Consider the following 19133-nt stretch of genomic DNA (forward strand, 5'->3'; position numbering starts at 1 on the left):
TAATGCATATGTATATACATTTCAACTAAATGCCTGACTTTTTTTTCTTTCAGCATTTTTATCTAAAAACATCACAGGAATGCAAGAAGTAGTCAGGGAAGGGAGTATTCTGGTTAACAAAAGACAGATTAATCAAGATTTAATCTATTTCCCCAATGTTTATAAAAGATTACTCAAATCAACCTACAGTCATACAGGAAAATGGCATTGTACAAATGAAAATGAAGTGAGAGTGCACCTGATTTTAAGTAGTACTGAAGGGTGGCAGAAGGAGGAGACACTAAATGTATTTGAAAACTGTTTTAAGGATCTTAAGATAATTTCATACACACACACACACACACCAGAATAAGTAAATGTATACTGGTGAACCTCACAAATCCAAAGGAGAATTTAACAGAGGAGAACAGCAGGAAGAAACTGTAATGCTACATCAGAAAGATCTTTCAATCTGCAAATACTCAATAGAACGGACTACCTATAATAAAGGTCTGATCTTCCATCACTCCATTGTTTAAATAAATACCAGATATCATCTCTCTGTAATGTTTAAAACTGATGGAATATTAGACTGATCCCTTAGATAATAACTGTAATTATAAGAGTTATAAATTAATAAAGTTTGACTTACCAACATCCATTGCAGTTTCCATAAAGCTTTTCTGTCGTGAAGCAAACTCTGCAAGCAATTTTTGCTGCCTCTCTCTAGCCTTTTGTCGCCTAGATAAAACAGAAATAAAGTGGTAAGTACCAGACAGGCTAAAGGCTTATCTACTATCTTTCAGGAGTATATAATATATGAAAAAGCCCTAGTACACACTTGAAAACAACATGAACTAAACATTAAATTTCATGTAAGATTGTCCTTAAAAGAATTCCACTGCCTGGCCGGTGTGGCTCAGTGGTTGAGCGTCAACCGACGCACCAGGAGGATCCCAGTTCAATTCCCTATCAAAGCATGTACCTGGGTTGCGGGCTCAATACCCAAGAGGAGGCATGCAGGAAACAGCTGATCAATGTGTCTCTCTTTCCCTCTCTGTTCCTCTCTAAAAATCAATAAAAACATCTTTAAAAATAAAATGTTATCTTTATTTTAAAAAGGAATCTACTGCTGTAAAGTGGTTTGAAATTCACTGGCTTAAATATAAAAATAAAATCCAAGATTTACTTTAAAATATGAAATAATAATTAAAATAGAAAATTTGGATTTCCAACAACACAATTTCCTATGCATATGTCAGTTGGTGGCAAAAACAAGAAGAATCTTTTTAGCAAAGAACTAAAAATTGAACCCCAAGAAGAAATAAGAGCAAGATGATTGCTAAAAGAAGCTATAATGTTTAGATATATACAGAATCTAAAAGATAAAAACAGTCAGATTTACTCTCACCTTAACAACAGGTCTCTCCTAATAGAGAATGAACAGAAGTCAGGAAGTTTCCCAGTTTCTACTAGGAAATATTGCAAGTTTATTTTATTTTGTTTTAAGTAAAAGAATATGAAAGAGTCTCAAATATAACATAAAGAATAAAACTATATTCCAAATATAAGCATGAATATTCCTTTGGATTTGTTCACTATATTCCATTTATTAATGATCCCTATCTACTTCCAAAGAATATTTTAATTTGAGGCTGTTAAAAAAAAAATACAGCCCTGGCCGGTTTGGCTCAGCGGTAAGAGCGTCGGCCTGCGGTCTGGAGAGACCCGGGTTCGGTTCCCGCTAAGGGCACGTACTTCGGTTGCAGTTTGTCCCTGGCCCTGGTTGGTCGTGCGGGTGGCAGCCACTCGATGTGTCCCTTCACATCGATGTTTCTCACTCTCTCTCCCTTCCTCTCTCTCCCTCCCACTCTATCTGTACAAAAAATGGAAAAATATCCTCGGGTGAGGATAAAAAACAAACAAACAAACAAACAAATACAATAGAACTATAACATAAGAATAAGAAAATAAAAGTGAACTAAGAAAGAAAGGAGTTAAGCTTCCCTAGATTTGAGGATGCTAACAATATTAGTGAGCATAAAATTTTACTCCCAGCGATGAAAGGTTCAAATAGTAATTTAAAACAAGAGGGGAGGGAGAGGAAGAAGAAAAAAATTAGAAGATGAGTTAAATATTAGCTCATTACAAGAGACAAAGTTTTTACTTAAACAAACTCAAAAAGGAACATAGCCCATGATACAACGGACACTAAAAACATAATGAGCCCTGGCCAGGTGGTTCAGTTGGTTGGAGCACCGTCTTAGTACACCAAACAGGTTGCAGGTTCGATCCCCAGTCAGGGCAAGTACGAAAGGCAACTAACTGATGTTTCTCTCTCACATCAATGTGTGTGTGTGTGTGTGTGTGTGTGTGTGTGTGTGTGTGTGTGTTTGTGTCTCGCCACCCCCCCCCATCCTCCTTCCTCTTTCTCTCTCTCTAAAAATCAATGAAAACGTATCCTTATGTGAGGATTAAAAATAAAAAAACCCACAGTGAATAGAGTATACTATAGCAGTTTCTTTTACTGACCATTTATTATATCTATACTATAAAAGTCGAGCATTTTATTAAATATATTCTAAAGGAAACCTAAAAGAATTCTTCTATTAATCTGAAATGATTCAAGGATATAGCATATAGAATTTGGAAGAATGAAATGCTAATAATAATTTGTATAGTATTCACACATCTGCTCCCATCCAATTAGTGGAGATAATCACAAACATCTACCAAGCAAAGTACTGTAGTCTACCATACCATAAGAAATTACATACTTATGCCAATAATGTTCAAAAGATTTTTAACACTTCTTTTTCTAACATTTACTTTAAATATAAATTAGGATCCATCTAAGAAAACTCACTTTATTATTTTATAATTACAACTCATATGCTTTATATTGTTTTTGAGCTAAAAAATTATCAAGATGGATCACTCACCTTACTAATTAAACTTACTGGCTATTTCAGAAAAAATTAAATCCACTCCTGCCCTTTCTTCCCTTCCTGAACATGGCGGATGGCAACAGTGTCCTAGCACAGGGTGTCAAAACCCAATAGCCTGGCATAGGAGGGCATTCTTGTGTGGTACGGTTACAAGAAATCGGTTACATAAAAGGAAACTGATGTTTTTAAAGTAATATATATTGTGCATTACAGGTGCCAAGTTTCTTAATGTGGGAAAGTTATTACCCCAGAGGTGAAGATACTGAGATTGCATAATGTTACAACCATCTAAGGTTTCCTATTTGTACCTTGTTTTGTATGAAGTTAATCTATTATGAAAGTGATGCCAAGTTTGTGTATAGGTCAGGTATTTGGGAATGGATCATCATTAAGTGCTTGTGAACAAACTGCAGGGGACAAACTGCAACCAAGGTACGTGCCCTTAGCAGACACCGAACCTGGGTCTCTCTGGACCGCAGGCCGACGCTCTAACCGCTGAGCCAAACCGGCCAGGGCAACATATTAAGCCTTTTATGTATACTTGTAACACAAATTATCTGTAACGAAATTACATGAGCAATAAAGTACAACTACATACATGACTGATATTGCTCCTGATACAGTTACCAAAGATGACTTCCGAACTATAAGATCAAATGGGATAGCCAATCTTATCTGAACTTTTGCAGCATTTAACAATCTTGGTAAGTTTCTTCCTTTCTGAACCTCCTCATGCCTTCTCTAATGTCATTCTCTGAAGTTTTCCTCCTATTCCACTCTAGCCATCCCTTTTCAGTCACTTTCATGGGTACTTCTTCCTCAGTCACTCCCTGTAATGATTTTTCCTTGAGTCCTATATCAGGTGTTCTCTTTGTACACACTCTTCTATATTCAAGGCTTTAATTGTTATTATCTATGGGCCCAAATCTGTAGCTGCAAGTCAGAATTCTCCCCTAAGTCTCAAATGTATTTGACTGGACATCTTCACCGAGATATCCACCTTAAAATCAGTAATGTATGAAACTGCCAAGCCTGAACCTCCTCCTATCTTCCCTTATCTTGGTAAAAGGGAATATCATCAAGAACAATTTTTTTTTTAAATTTATAAATATTATGATTTTTAACAACAAATTTAAAGCAATCTCAAGTTCCAATAGCTAAAGCGCTGAATATGTTTTCAAACATTACTTGTTCAATAACTGGCAATCATACATTGGAAAGAGTGGAAAGGACCAAAAGGAACTAAAATAGTCAAATTTTTATTTTGAGATACATATAAAATATTTTTTAAATATTCTGTTCTCATTTAAAGTTAAATTGAGAAAAGTTTTTTAAAACTACAGAAGAATTACTAGATTCCCCACAGTAATTACAGTAGTTATTTTCCACAGGGGCCTACAAGTTTAAGGCAATAATTTAATGTCAGAAACCTGTGTTTTCTCAACACCAACTAACTCAAGCACACTACACAAAAAGCACCAACTATGTTTGGTTCCATTTAACTTACAAACCAATTAGCTATATAGCTGCTAAACACCCAGGTGACTAGCCTCAGATGGACAATAAGGGAAACTATATCGTATCTTGAACTGTACCATTCATGTTTAAGACAGTAAAAATGAAAAATACCTTTCTTCTTTGTCCAATGTTTTCTTCTCTGCTGCAGTGATTTTTTTGGGTGGTACAGGAGGGGTCACTTTTCTACATATCTCTTCAATGATGCGTTTGTTCATTCTGCTTTGCAATGCAGCTTTTAATAAAATTCTTTCTACTGCAGTTATACCATCTCCATGACTATATTTAGGAATTTCTGGTTGGATTAAAATTTCTATGTCATCAAGCCAAGGAGGATAGTAGGAGTTTTGTTTTCCTGAGAGTTTGTGGTGAAGTTTAATTAGTAAAGACAATATGCTTTCTTTAATTTCCAAAATGGCTGTAGTTAACTGTGGAGCTGAACCAGGAGCAGACCATTTACTTGAAGTTTTGGGACGAACCACCTGATTTGCTTCATTGCTACTGCGATTGATGATCTCCTGAAACTTCTTTCTACGCTCTGCTACTAAGCTGAAAACTTGAGCTGTACCAGAATTCTACCGTTAAAAAAGAGAAAGAAAGAAATCAAGAGAAGTTACTCAGTGTTGAGTTCAAACATATATTAGTATGACATTTTCCAAAGGGAATGTTCAAAGTTTCATCCAAATATTTATTCAATAGATGTTCTCTTTAAGGATATCTGACCCTTCACCTGTCCTTCCTAAATATACTTAGATCCACTCAATCTGAAAACAGTAACAAGGAACAAGGAGATTATCCAAGATGACACCTCTTTCGCAACCTCCTGGGCCTATTTACCAAAGAAAATAGACAAAGCTTGAGTAGTATCTATAGTCATATTAAAGAGGAATCACAAATTAAGTTCTTCATCAGTTTAAAGGAAGAAAAGCTGTTCTGCCCAACATTCATAAAGAATACTATACTAACTTCTAAAAGACGGCTATATTTTCCTATTTAAAAAATTATAAATTAATTTTTTTCTAAGTTAACGAATCTGAATTAATTTTATTTTTAAGAAATTTCAAAATTTTGAAAATTACTTCTAACATATATGTTTAGAATTACTAACATGAAATATAAAGATGAAAAATCAAATTGATCTGTTTCATATTTGAACATCCCTATAATTTATTATTTGAACAGATTTTTTAAACTATTTATCAACTTATTTTCTAAATAGCCTTTATGCTAAAGCAGTCAAACTGCATTTAAGATCTTAGTTATCATTTTTAAAGTGAGATACAAGTCAGTTTAATGGATTTCATTAATTTTTTAAGCAAGAATTGAAAGAATGCTCCACTACTAGTTGAGCTTTGATGAGTTAAATTATAATATACGCTATTTTTTCAACATCAAGCTGTTTTTCAAAGTGCTCTCTACCAGCACATGAGGCAAAGCTGCCTCTTTTAAAGATTCTGATATTTTAATCAAAATTCTTTATGATGTTCACAGCAAGAACACATTATCAAAGGCAAAGAAATCTCCTACAAATTAACTCCACTATGAGAAATGTCTAATTCAATGTTCTCTACTCACAAAAATATATAGATGTAGGAATTAGAGGTGTTTAAGTTTAGTTATTTGGCATGTCACTGCAAGATATTTCATTTTTGTTTTTTAAAAATTAATTAAGCTACATGCAATGAGAGCTGATTTCCAAAATGAGTACAAATACACAAGTGGGGCTTATTTTATCAAAGTCAATTGCCACAAAAGCAAAAAAATAAATAAAAAATAAAAAAATAAATGGGCATGCTGCCAGGACATAAGGATTAAATTTATTTTGATTTAGGAAACATTTATTTTTAATTGTTAGTAACAATGCTAAATGTAAACAGAACTGCTTATAATTGGCCTAAAATATTTCTAACACTACTAAGAAAAACCCACTATTAAACTCTCAGTATTATTTTTTTAAGTTCAATAATATGAATTTTCTTTAAAATTACACCTAAAACAATATATAAAAAACATACAGCCCTGGCCGGTTTGGCTCAGTAGTTAAGAGCGTCAGCCCATGGATCAGAGAGACCCAGGTTCAGTTTCCACTAAGGGCATGTACCTTGGTTGCAGTTTGCACCCGGCCCCCATTGGGGTTGTGCAGGTGGCAAACAGTCGATGTGTTTCTCTCACATCAATGTTTCTCTCTCTCTTCCTCCCTCTCTCCCTCCCGCTCTATCTGAAAATAAATGCAAAAGTGTCCTAGGGTGAGGATAAAAAATAAATAAAATATAAAAATAAAATAAAAAACACACAAGCATACATTAAGCACTTTTTAAAATTTAACCATATTAATTAAACATACACATATACACACAGATACTTCAGTGTTTTTCCACATTTCCAGTTAAAGCCTATTGCTAGTTAATGCACATATCGCATACATCTACCTCTCTTTGAAGAACTTTAGGCCTTCGTGAACTCTGGCAGATTAAAGGAAAAAGATAGGTGAAGCAGAAGTTGCTCAGATATATCAGAAAAAATAAAAGACAATCATAGTTATCTATAACCACATTTATTTTTCTTTTGGATATCACAGGATGATCTAAACAATATATCTATCCCAACATAACATAAAGCCTTTCCTGTTTTCTCGCTTCTGCACTTACTTGTAAAGAACCCAAGCTATCAGAGCTGGTACTTGCAGGTGAGTCTCTCTTCACTTCAGGAGCAGTCTCTGGAACTCTCACTCTTACATAGTTTATAAAGTGTCGCATGTTGGATACTAAATTACTGCCAGGAAACCAACTGTCATGACAACGTTCTGGTCCACACACTGATGCCTAAAACAGAAACATAATGAATATCAAGCCTTGTCAAGTTAGGTCTAAGGCATGATGGAGATATAACAAGCCCACATTATTATCCACTATCTGTCATATTCCTAAATCCCCTATAGCCTCATCCACAAATTACAAAGTGCTAATAAAACCAAATCAAATACAAAATACAAGAATACATTTCTCAATACTAATTTGGGTAAATTCAATGGAAGTCAGCTAAATTTCTCCTGAAAAAGTACATTTTTCAAAGTCAAAATACTTAACAGCACAGAATATTTTTCATCACTCATTAGTAATAACTCATCATACAGCCAAATAAAGGTAATTTGGACTAATTGTGGAAGAAAGTGTGAAAAATCAACTAAAAGTCTGACCTAGTCTTAGAGGAGTTTTAATGATCCTTTAATATCTATAGAAGAATATATATTGATTCAATTTAGACTACAAAGTACTACCTAGTCTTTTTACTTGTTTGTTTTTTGCTGTTGTATTGTATTTGTCTTTTTGGAGGGAGGGAATGAGAATATCTTATATTTTAGTCAATTTGTAGAAACAATTGCTTTTATGGAATGGTACTTCTAAAGTCCTGAAAGACCTTAACTTGTATTCTTAAGTACTTTAAACATTCTTCCATAAAACACTATCCACTCCATTAATTTAAAATCTTTACCAAAAAATATGCTACTCAAAAATAATCCCTAATCAAATTATTAGACATTCTAGACTGAAGTGATTATTACCAGTAATCAGTTATTACCATAACACCAAAAATTCATTATCCTCTTTTCTTAGATCAATATATCATGAATTTACAAATTTCAAATTCAATAATTCCAAAAGTAGAGTTTAATGTATCTATGAAACCTCTAAAAAACCCTGAATTTAAAGATCAAAAACGGCCTTTTCCAGTAGTTCTTAAGAAGATCATACACAAGTAGATGATTTCATAAATACATTTCAAGATGACATATTACCTTTATTAAGGCATGTTATAACTTTAATGTTTAAAAATAAAAGAAACTACTTACTTCTTCATCTGATTCCTCATCAGCAGAATTTTCGAGTCCTAATTCAATCAGATATAAAACCATGCAGAGTACGTGTTCTGACAGATTTTGATGATCCATCAAAATCTTTAAAAAGGGGGGGAAAGCCTCATAATTAGTTTTTCCCACAAAATATATCTCATTTAAATATCCTAAAACATTTTGATGTTATAGATAAAAATAACATAAACACATACATAAATATATAGCATCATCAAACATTTAAGTAAAGCTATATCTTGGTGAAAAGACAAACTAAAATAAAAAATACAGGTTCCCTTGCAAGATCACATAGTATTTTAAGCAATATCTAGAAATAAGAGTTCACCAATTTCCTTAAAGTTAACACATTAAACAGTCCACTAAATCCATTATTATAAATATACTAGTATCTAAAAAAATAATTTAACAAAATATTTTACATCTGCCCTGGCTGGTGTGGCTCAGTTGGTTGGGCACCATCCTGTGCATCAAAAGGTCACAGGTCTGATTCTCAGTGCAAATGCCTGGGTTGCAGGCTCGATCCCCAGGAGGAGGCAGCTACAAATCGATGTTATGCTCTCACATCAATGTTTCTTTCCCTCTCCATCTCCCTTCCTCTCTCTCTAAAAATAGACTATTCTTTAAAAAAAAAAAAGAATATTTTACATCCTAATTTGCTGAACTCTTCTACTGATGAAAAGAATATCAGATGAATAAGTTTATTAAATAGGATAATTCATGCAAACGTGTCTAGTATAGTACCTAACATATAATTGGGAAAACAATAAATGTCTATGGAACATCAATGTTCTTAAAATTTATCTCTAAAAGTAAAGTTCTGAGCATGAGTATTGTGTGCAGTTGTGTAAATGTGTATGTTAGTGTGTGGTTTATATGAGTGAGAAAGGAAAAAAACATGCAAATGGTGAGGAAGAGGCTTCCCTCAGGACACATCAATAAATCTGACCTTATACATGAATTACACAATACGAGCCTTACACACCTTATGCAGGATTTCAGGGCTATCCTACATCCATTTCATATGACAACAAACTACTAACCAGAATGGACTGGCAGCTATTATGTTGTCATCATTATAAAAAAGCCATCTAGCCAAATGATGGAAGGCATAAGAGGAAAAAATTCTGCAGGGAGTGGCATTGTCAGCTATGGGGAAGATTGCAGAAAGAGAAAAGGAGAAAAGCCTAGGCTTCTGAACCCAACAGAAACTGCCCAAATAGCTGAGGGGACTCAAAAGGACTTAGTCATTTGCAAACTAATCTATTATAACTAAAGAATAAAGACTTTAAATGCATTTACTCCTAATGATTTATTTTATTTTATTTTATTTTATTTTATTTTTTTGACGACTGAGAAGGCTTTTTCATTTATCTTTTTGTGGCAGAGGAGCACAGACTTTCAAAACCTTTTAAAAATCTAATTTTTAAATATAAATTGTTTATATCTAGTTATTTGACCTTGAGCAACAGATTCTGGTCTTAATTTTTTCATCTTTAAAACTGGAATAAAAGTCCAGAATTGTGAAAATTACATGAGCTAATACGCGTGATTGGTTTAGTACAGTATCTAGCAACTAGTATTCAACAAATAGTGGGAGGAGCAAGAGCAGCAGTAGGAAGGGGTTGAAGGACAGGAGGCAACAGAGGTCATCCTTTCTAAACCACTACTTTATAAAGAGGAAATCAAGGCTCAGGCACACACTCAGCTACTGTAAGCAACACTAGAACACAGATTTCAGCCTTCCAATGATTGCTTATTGTTACTACACTGCCTCCTCTTAATAAAACATTACTAATTAAATTCAAATAAATTTTGGCCTGAAATCCTGTGACATTCCATTCACAGTTTCAAATTAGTAAACAGCGAGCCCTGGCCGGTTTGGCTCAGCGGTTAGAGCGTCGGCCTGCGGTCCGGAGAGACCGGGTTCGGTTCCCGCTAAGGGCACGTACTTTGGTTGCAGTTTGTCCCCGGCCCTGGTTGGTCGTGTGGGTGGCAGCCACTCGATGTGTCCCTTCACGTCGATGTTTCTCTCTCTCTCTCTCTTCCTCTCTCTCCCTCCCACTCTATCTGTACAAAAAATGGAAAAATATCCTCGGGTGAGGATAAAAAAGAAAAAAAAAAAAATTAGTAAACAGCGAAAAAGAATCATTTTATTAGGTGTTGCAAAAAAAATTTAAATGATTTTTCTGGGGAATTTTATTAACACATTCTATATTAATGTTTTTTAACATTAAATATTGCAAGAAAGAAAATGGTTCACTGACCTTGACTTCTAGAAAGTTGACTTGGCAATGCAATGTCAATTAGAAAAGCTTTCTATTTTTATTAAAGTAAGAAAAGCTATTATAAAGTTCAGACTTTTTAAAATGTTCTCATAATAATCTCATAACAATTAAAACACTGCCTACCTGTCTATTTTTGATAAAATACTATTTTTACATTAAGCAAATAAAAAGGTTGAAAAATATGCCCTGGCCGGTTTTGCTCAGTGGTTAGAGTGTCAGCCCTCAGACCAAAGAGTCTCTGATTCGATTCTGGTCAAGGGCGCTACATACATGGCTTGCAGTTCAGTCCGTGGTCCTGGTCAGGGTCCTGCAGGAGGCAACCAATCTCTCTCTCTCTCTCACTCTCTCTCTCTCTCTCTCTCACTCTCTCTCTCACTCTCTCTCTCTCTCTCTCAATCTCTCTCTCTCTCTCTCTCTCTTTCTCTCTCTCCCTCCCTCCTTCCCACTTTATCTGAAGATAAATGAGAAAATATCCTCAGGTGAGGTTTTTTAAAAAAAGGTTGAAAAATATAACTTAAATCAACACAAATCATTTGCAGTGAGGCTTTTCAATTTTTAAATCATGAATTCATGAATTATCGTCTTACTACTAATTAATTCTAACAGTGCTCAGATTTACCATCTTAACTAGTAACTTATCCTGTAAAACTCAATATCAATATCTGAGAAACGAAAATAACAACAGAACTTTCACTCATCAATTTTTGCTAGAATTAAACAGAGTAATGTATATAAGTACATATAAAGCATTTGAAACAAAATCTGCCACTAAGTAAACATTCAAAAAAGGTCTGTTATTTGTAAAATAAATATAAATATCATTTTAGTAAGAAAAAATATTTTATTTTTTAATGAAGAAAAAATATTTTAAATCATTTTACTAAATAATCCTCCTGGAAATTAATAAAAATAAACCATTCAAGACATTTTTTGAAGCACATATCTAAAATCTTAACAGGAGTAACTTTTATAAGTAAAATGAAAAATTGGTCATAGGGTAGAGTTGAAAAGAATGGGGGGCACCCTGGTTGGTTTGGCTCAGCAGTTAGAGCATAGGCCCACAGACCAATGAGTCACAGGTTCGATTCCAGTCAAGGGTACATACCTCGACTGCAGTTTGTTGCCAGCCCTGGTGGGGGTCATGCTGGAGGCAACCAGTCGATGTGACTCTCTCACATTGATGTTTCTCTCTGTCTCTCTGTCTCTCTCTCCCTCTCCCTCTCCCTCTCCCTCTCACCCTCCCTCCAAGTCTATCTGAAGATAAATAGAAAATATCTTTGAGTGAAGATTTAAAAGAAAAAAAAAAAAATGAACGGGGTGCTACAAAAAATCTAAAAGCATTATTTCATTACATAGCAAACATTAAGAAAAAAAACTAAAGTGTCTACTTAACTAAATTTAATATATATTTTCTTAAGTAATAAAAAATGTGTATGTTGTCATTGAAAATTTGCATAACAAATATACCTACTTTTCTTTTTATATTTTGTTGTTCATCCTCACCAGAGGATATCTTTCCACTGATTATTTTTAGAGAGAGTAGAAAGGAGGGAGGGAGGGAAAGAGAGAGAAAAACATTGATGTGAGAGAGACACATCAATTGGCTGTCTTCTGCAGACCAATGCCCAGGATTGAACCAGTAACCCAGGTACATGCCCTTGACCCAGAATCAAAACCCCCGACCCTTTGGTCCATGGGCCAATGCTCTAACCGTTAAGTCAAACTGGCCAGGGCTTATGTCTTTTAATATTTAATTTTTTAAAATTCTAATTAGGAAGAACAATAGTTTTTCTTTGTATCTAATTATATGTTTATTATATCTATAATTACTTCATAAATGTCTATAGTAATTTTATCTATATAACATGAGTATAGTTCTTTTGTCTTTCATCTCTTATCCAGATTAGATCATAAATATGCCTGTTTTATTTATATATATTATATTATGGTATATATATATAAATAAATTTTTATATATATACAATTTTTGAGTACACAATTAATATTAGCCAAATAAATAAGTCAGTTCTATGTAAGAAGACTCAAGAATAAAACAAATTCAAGGTAACAAGAAAGTAAAAGTATCATCTTTTGAATTCCTAAAAAATTTAACAAAAGCAAAATATTAATGATATCACATAGGAACCCATTTACATTCCTCCATGTCATATTCCTAATCAGAGTTAAAAAAAACAAAACAAGAAAACAACCTTAAACACAGGGTCACTGGCCCCATGGCTGCCACCTTAGTTTTGTCATTACAGTGGATACTAGTGATTGTTTCGTCCCTGCTCTTCATTCCATTTCTCCTGTAATCTCACCATATTTCACCTCTTGTTCCACAGAAGCCATATATAAATATTTCTAATCTGAAACTGGATAACATAAATAATTTTCCACAAAGAATGGTATAGTTATTCCATTAATTTTTAACTTAGAATTCATATACATGTGATTATAAAATACCCTCATACATCTTAATTGTATAAATACACTTTGCTTTATAAATGGTACTTTTACAAAAATATTATCCTTTAGCACTTTTATTTGAAAATTATGGAAATAAATTCTAATCCAAGTCTTTCTATTCAAATTACTACTGTACCTTGTAAAGCAGAGTGAATAGCACAATGTGTAAAGTTTTACAGTGCAAAAGTCTCATGAGACCTTTATAGCTGGGATGGAGTGGAGTCCTTTTCTTATAGGGAGGCCAGGGATTTCCAGGGAACTTTCCACTCTGTTTTAAACTGTAAAAATAAAACAAAACTAAAATTAGATGATAGACTCAAGAGGAAACTCTAGCTTAAATTACGATGTATAGTCATTAATTTTTGTCACATTTTCTATGCAGTACTATTTTTTTTAAAAGATTGTATGTATTGTTACAGAGGGAGAAAGGGAGAGGGAAAAACATGGATGTGAGAAAGAAACATCGATCGGCTGCCTCCTGCACAAGTTGAACCAGCAACTTTTTGGTGCACAGAATGATGCCCAACCAACTAAGCCATACGACCAAGGCTGCAGTACTATTTTTAGTCAAATTGCTTAAAAATTCACCCTGGCCGGTTTTGCTCAGTGGTTAGAGTGACGGCCTGCGGACCAGAGAGTCCCGGGTTCAATTCCCGCTAAGGGCACATATCTTGGTTGCAGTTTGTTCCCACCCCAGTTGGGGTCATGTGGGTGGTAGCCAGTCAATGTGTCTCTCTCACATTGATGTTTCTCTCTCTCTCTTCCTCCCTCTCTCCCTCCCGCTCTGTCTGAAGATAAATCCAAAAATGTCCTCGGTGAGGATTTAAAAATAAATAAATAAATAAAATAAAAATGCCAAATGGGCCCTGGCCAATGTGGGTCAGTGATTAGAGCATTGTCCTGTACACCGAAGTGTTTGATTCCTAGTCAGGGTACATACTCAGGTTGCAGTTTCAACCCCTGGTCAAGGCATGTACAGGAAACAACAGATAAATGTCTCTCTCTCTCTCTCTCTCTCTCTCATCAATGAAAAGAACATATCCTCTGGTGAGGATTATAAAAAAAAAAAAGCAAAATGGATATCTATTCTCTCCACAATGAACATTATTATTGCCCTTCCATACTGGATAAAAATGAACAGAGAAGGATGAAAACTAAAGAAAAATATGAATAGGAAAATGTTAACAAATAAAAACAAACAGAAAGCATGCAAAGTAACGAACTACGCAAAAAAATTTCCAGTTGTGCTCTGGCCAGGTAGCTCAGTTGGTTTGAGCATCATCCCCATACACCAAGGTTGCGGGTTCAATCCCCAGTCCAGGCACATACAAGAATCAACTAATGAACGCATAAATAAGTGGAGCAACAAATTGATCTGTCTCTCTCTCTCTCCCCCTTCCTAAAAAAATCAATCAATAAAAAATATATATTAAAATTATTTCCAATTGTAACAATTAAACAAAATAGATTACCTAAAAGTTTCCCACTACAGCTGGGAAAGCTGGATAAAACATAAAATATAACCATTTGAAGGCACATTTGAAATCACAATAGAGTAGAGTTCCCCCAGGTACCGAGGGGAAAATCTTAACAAGCACTAACACAGTTTGCTAATGGTTTTAAAGTCTGAGCAGGCAGCTCTCAAGGTGCTGGACTCACACAAGGCTCAGAGATGGAACTGAGATCGCACATAAAGCTGAGACCTGAAAAGCTTTACCCTCAATGAAAGGATAATTCACGAGCAGAAGGAAGAAAGTCTATCTCTCTTAAATAACAGACTCCCAGGAAGATAACTATGAACTTGTATGCAGTAACAACAGAGTTAATACACAAAAGGCAAAACCTGAGAGAATTACACAGAGAAACTGACAAATCCACAACCATAATAAAGGATATTAACATACTTATGTCTAACAGGACACCCAAGAAAAATAAATTTGTAAGGATTCTGAAGGTATTTCACACAATTAACAGGCTTGAACCAAGACAAATAAAGGACATTCATTAATTAGAGAACACACATAATTTTAAGTGCACTTAGAACATTTATAAAAATTGACAAAATAAGATGCAAAGTAAATCTCAACAAATACAAAAAGAACTAATATACAGACCACAATCACTTATCACAAAGTAAATAAACCTATAAATCAACTAAAAGATAACCCAAAACCCCAGACATGTAGACATTTTAAGACACCATGCCCAAATTACCCCTATGTTAAAACTCAAAATGTACAAGCTCCACCAATGCACTGAGAAAGCTCTTCACAACAAACAGCCAGAATTATCAGACATCTGAAGAATGCCTCTAACATGGAAACTAGACAATAAACAAAGAAAATTCAACTTAGAGGAAACAGATATTATGTATGTGTGGGGAAAGCCTTAAAAATAAAAAAAAAGTATTATAATACCAAAGAAATTATTGCATGTATGACTCAAAAAGAGGATGCCATAAAATTAAGTTTGTATTTTTTAAAATATATTTTTCCATATAATAGTACAGTAGCTACATATAGACATAATTTTCAAAATAATCCCAATAGCTTATGATAAAATATTTCAACTATTCTATTTTGTTTAGCACAGAGAAGTAATTTTTAGTTTGTTTATTTTTTTGTTTTAAACACGAGTCCCTAAATATGAAACACCTATATTAATATAAGAGTCAAAAATAAAGGTTATATATTTGTTCAAGGCAGCAGGTAATACATCATTTTGACTGCTCTTTTCAAAAGCATTAATGGAATAATGCAAATGAAAAGCTACATGACAGCAAAAAAAAATTTTAAGTGACTCAAATTGACACCTAATTATTGACTAGCTTGAGACAAAAATTATGTATATATATAAACTCATACATCATGACTTTCAAACATGGGCCAGCAGCCATTAACCTTCAAGATGGGAGATGGGAAGCAACAAAAATATCAGAAATTATAGTTTAAAATATTTACTTTTCTGATAAAGTTAAAACAGCCACTGTATAAAAATCATGTTTGTCTTTTCAAAATGGCCTAGACAACAGTTCCAATACTTCAATAAACAAATATATTTCACTGAACTTCTCTGGGCCAATGTCCTCATATGTAAAATGTAACACTGAATTAAAGGGATAGTTTTCCAAGTGTTGGTTTGTTTTGTTGTTGTCTTGTTTTTATTTTCCCTTTCAAAGCTGACTTACCACCCTGGCCAGTTTGGCTCAGCAGTTAGAGCATCGGCCTGCAGACCGAGGAGCCCCAGGTTTGATTCCGGCCAGGGGCACATCGTACCTCGGTTGCAGTTTGTCCCCAGCCCGGGGTGGGGTCCTGTGTGTGGCAGCCAATTGATGTATCTCTCTCACATCAATGTTTCTTTCTCTCCTGCTCCCTCTCTACCTCCCCTGCCCCCCTCCTCCTCCCTCTCCCACTCTGTCTGAGAATAAATGTTATAATATCCTCAGGTGAGGATTTAAAAAAAAATTTTTTTTAGAAAACTGACCTACCCGTTAAAAAGTATGGGGAGGGAAGGAGGGAAGCAGGATGAGTCATCTCTTACTATACTGCCCAACCCATTTTTCCAGTGATGGCGCCAAGATACTTTACAGATCCTGGGTAAAAAGACCTTGAAGACCTTTTCCAGCAAAAAGATCCTAAGACTCTAAACATTTAAATATCACATAAAGCAAATGGTTAGTCTCACTTAAACTCTCAGCACAAAAATTTAAAGAAATTTACCTTTCATTCATTTACAATTACTGACTGCCTACAAACTGCCTAGCACTAAGAGAGATTCTGAGTATATAACAGTTTTCATTTATCCAATTTTTTTTACTATTATTCTATTCTTCAAAAGACCTCTCAATTGACTTCTTGCAAATATAAAGATCACACTCAGTAAAATTAGCTTACCTACTTTTTGTCCCTTAAAACTAAAAGAAAATAAAAATGACCAATAGCCAAGTAACATTAAGTCCTACAATTTAGAGTTAATTCCCAGTTGTGCTCTAATAAGAACCAAAACAGTCAATTTTATAGTCAAATAATACAGCAAATAAAAGATATAAAGGAAGATATATAAAATATAAAGGAAGTAGATGTTATATTTCACATACAAAATAAACTTTAAAAAAATTAAGTTTCCCATAGAAACACATTTCTTTCTAGATATGACATTTACTTTATACAAAATATTATTAGATAAATATAACAGATTACACATGAATTTTGAAAGATTAATTTATTAAACAATAATTTAAAAGTTTTACTCTGAACCTGGAGAGTGTACTTGTTATCTGTTATTGTTGCTTTATTTAAATACACATTTCTTGTAAAACAAAAAATTTCAAACTGCAAAGAAACACTCCAGCACTTCAGAAATATTTCTAAGAAACTATAAAAATATGGTATAGCAACTCAAAGCCAAATGGAGGAAATGGGTGAATTAGAAAAAATGAAGAGCAAAATAGGAAAAAAGAAAAATAGATAAAAATAATTCTGAGGATATGGTTTTCTCTGACTATGTGAAGTTGCTGTAAAAACATGATACAGTTCTAAACAACTAATAACACAAAATAGATTAAAAAACACAGATAACCTGCAAACAGAAAAGATTACCTGTATGTCAGTATAGATCTAAACCAGGTTTCTCAACCTTGACACCAGTGAAATTTGGAACCAGATAATTCTTTGTTTGGGGGGCAGACCTAGCCTCTACTGGATGTCAGTAACAACCCTCCCAGTCTTCAGACAATGCCAAATGTCTGTGGAGGACAAAAATCACCCCTAGTTGAAAACCACAGGTCTAAATGAGATCAATTAAAAGTCTGCTATGTAAAAATAAAAGATGCAATTCTGTTTGCTTTACAGAGGGCCGAGCTTGTAACAAGCATTCAATAAATGTGTATTGTTAAATAAAATTTCCCCTTTAAAACTGATTACATTGTTTAGTGACTTTCAAGGCTTTGTAAGTTTCAGCCCAATCCCAGTCCAAATTTCTATTTATTACAAAATAAAAAAGAATAAAATTTACTACTCATTTAATTCTTATATAATACTCAAATGACCAGCCACCACCACTGCCTCCTGGAAAAAAGGCCACATTAGTTTTTTACATGCAAATGCTTCCTCCTGCCCATTTTTTTAATTTTTCAATGTGAACCACTCAAATTTATTCAAAAAAGATATTCTGAATGCCTACTATGTGCCAACCATGAGAAAGTTACTGAAGATGTAAAAGAGATAAACAGACAAAAAGTATATTCCCTCAAGGAACTAACAGTCGAATAAAAGCCTACAAGCAGTTACAAAACCACATGATAAACACAGAAAGAAACTGCTAAGAAAGCAGAGAAAGGAGAACGAACATCAGACTATCTCCAATAGAGAGAGAGGCTGATGGGTAAACTAGGCTTTGTTTTTGTTTTGTTTTGGGGGGTTGTATGCTAAAATTTGGCACTATAAACTTTCTTTAAATAAATCTTAAATTCAACATATCTCTATTATTGCAAAGTGTTGGCAAAAAAGAAGTTTCAGTTATATCTAATACATTTACACTTTGATAGTTATCTGGACACATTCTTTTCTCCAAATTAAAGACATCTATATATTTTTAAACTTGTTTTTTAAATGTTTAACTTATGCTTTAGAAAAACAGAAATAAAAGATGATCACCTATGATGTTCAGAAATATAATATTAATTACTGATATTAATTACTGAGGTTTAAAAATAGGTGGACTTAGTACATTTAAAATAATCCACAACAATAACATACAAAATTGAATTAAAAAGATATCCTTCAAAACTTTATTTTCTGTAAACATGAACATTTTAAACTATTTTAAAAACTTACAAGTAAAATTCATTTTACTTTGTCTATTTTTCCAGTTATAGTAATATTACCACACTTTTTGTAGATACCCATCATCTCTGATGTGAGACCATTTTATTCTCTTAAAACTTGTGCCTCCTCTAGTGGTTTAAAAGTAGAACAACACAAAACCAAGCTTTGAATTCCACTGGTCAAATAGCAACATTTTAAATAAGTTTGTTACTTTTTTATTTATATTTATTGAAGTTTTATA

At 33.7% G+C, this 19133-nt stretch overlaps 1 protein-coding gene across 9 annotated transcripts in view; it reads right to left on the minus strand.

Moving 5' to 3' along the window:
• Positions 1 to 19133, minus strand: part of UBR3 (ubiquitin protein ligase E3 component n-recognin 3) — a 222767-nt gene that overhangs the window by 102991 nt on the left and 100643 nt on the right. For all 9 annotated transcript variants that reach the window (XM_036253642.1, XM_036253634.1, XM_036253638.1 and 6 more), the window contains exons 20-24: positions 13204 to 13345; positions 8293 to 8397; positions 7091 to 7264; positions 4557 to 5017; positions 632 to 720 (exon numbers count right to left, since the gene is read on the minus strand). In XM_036253642.1, the coding sequence (XP_036109535.1) occupies positions 632 to 720; positions 4557 to 5017; positions 7091 to 7264; positions 8293 to 8397; positions 13204 to 13345 (971 nt within the window). The remainder of the gene's footprint in view (positions 1 to 631; positions 721 to 4556; positions 5018 to 7090; positions 7265 to 8292; positions 8398 to 13203; positions 13346 to 19133) is intronic.

This window comes from Molossus molossus, unplaced genomic scaffold (genome assembly GCF_014108415.1).
Source record: "Molossus molossus isolate mMolMol1 unplaced genomic scaffold, mMolMol1.p scaffold_m16_p_11, whole genome shotgun sequence".
NCBI lineage: Eukaryota > Metazoa > Chordata > Mammalia > Chiroptera > Molossidae > Molossus > Molossus molossus.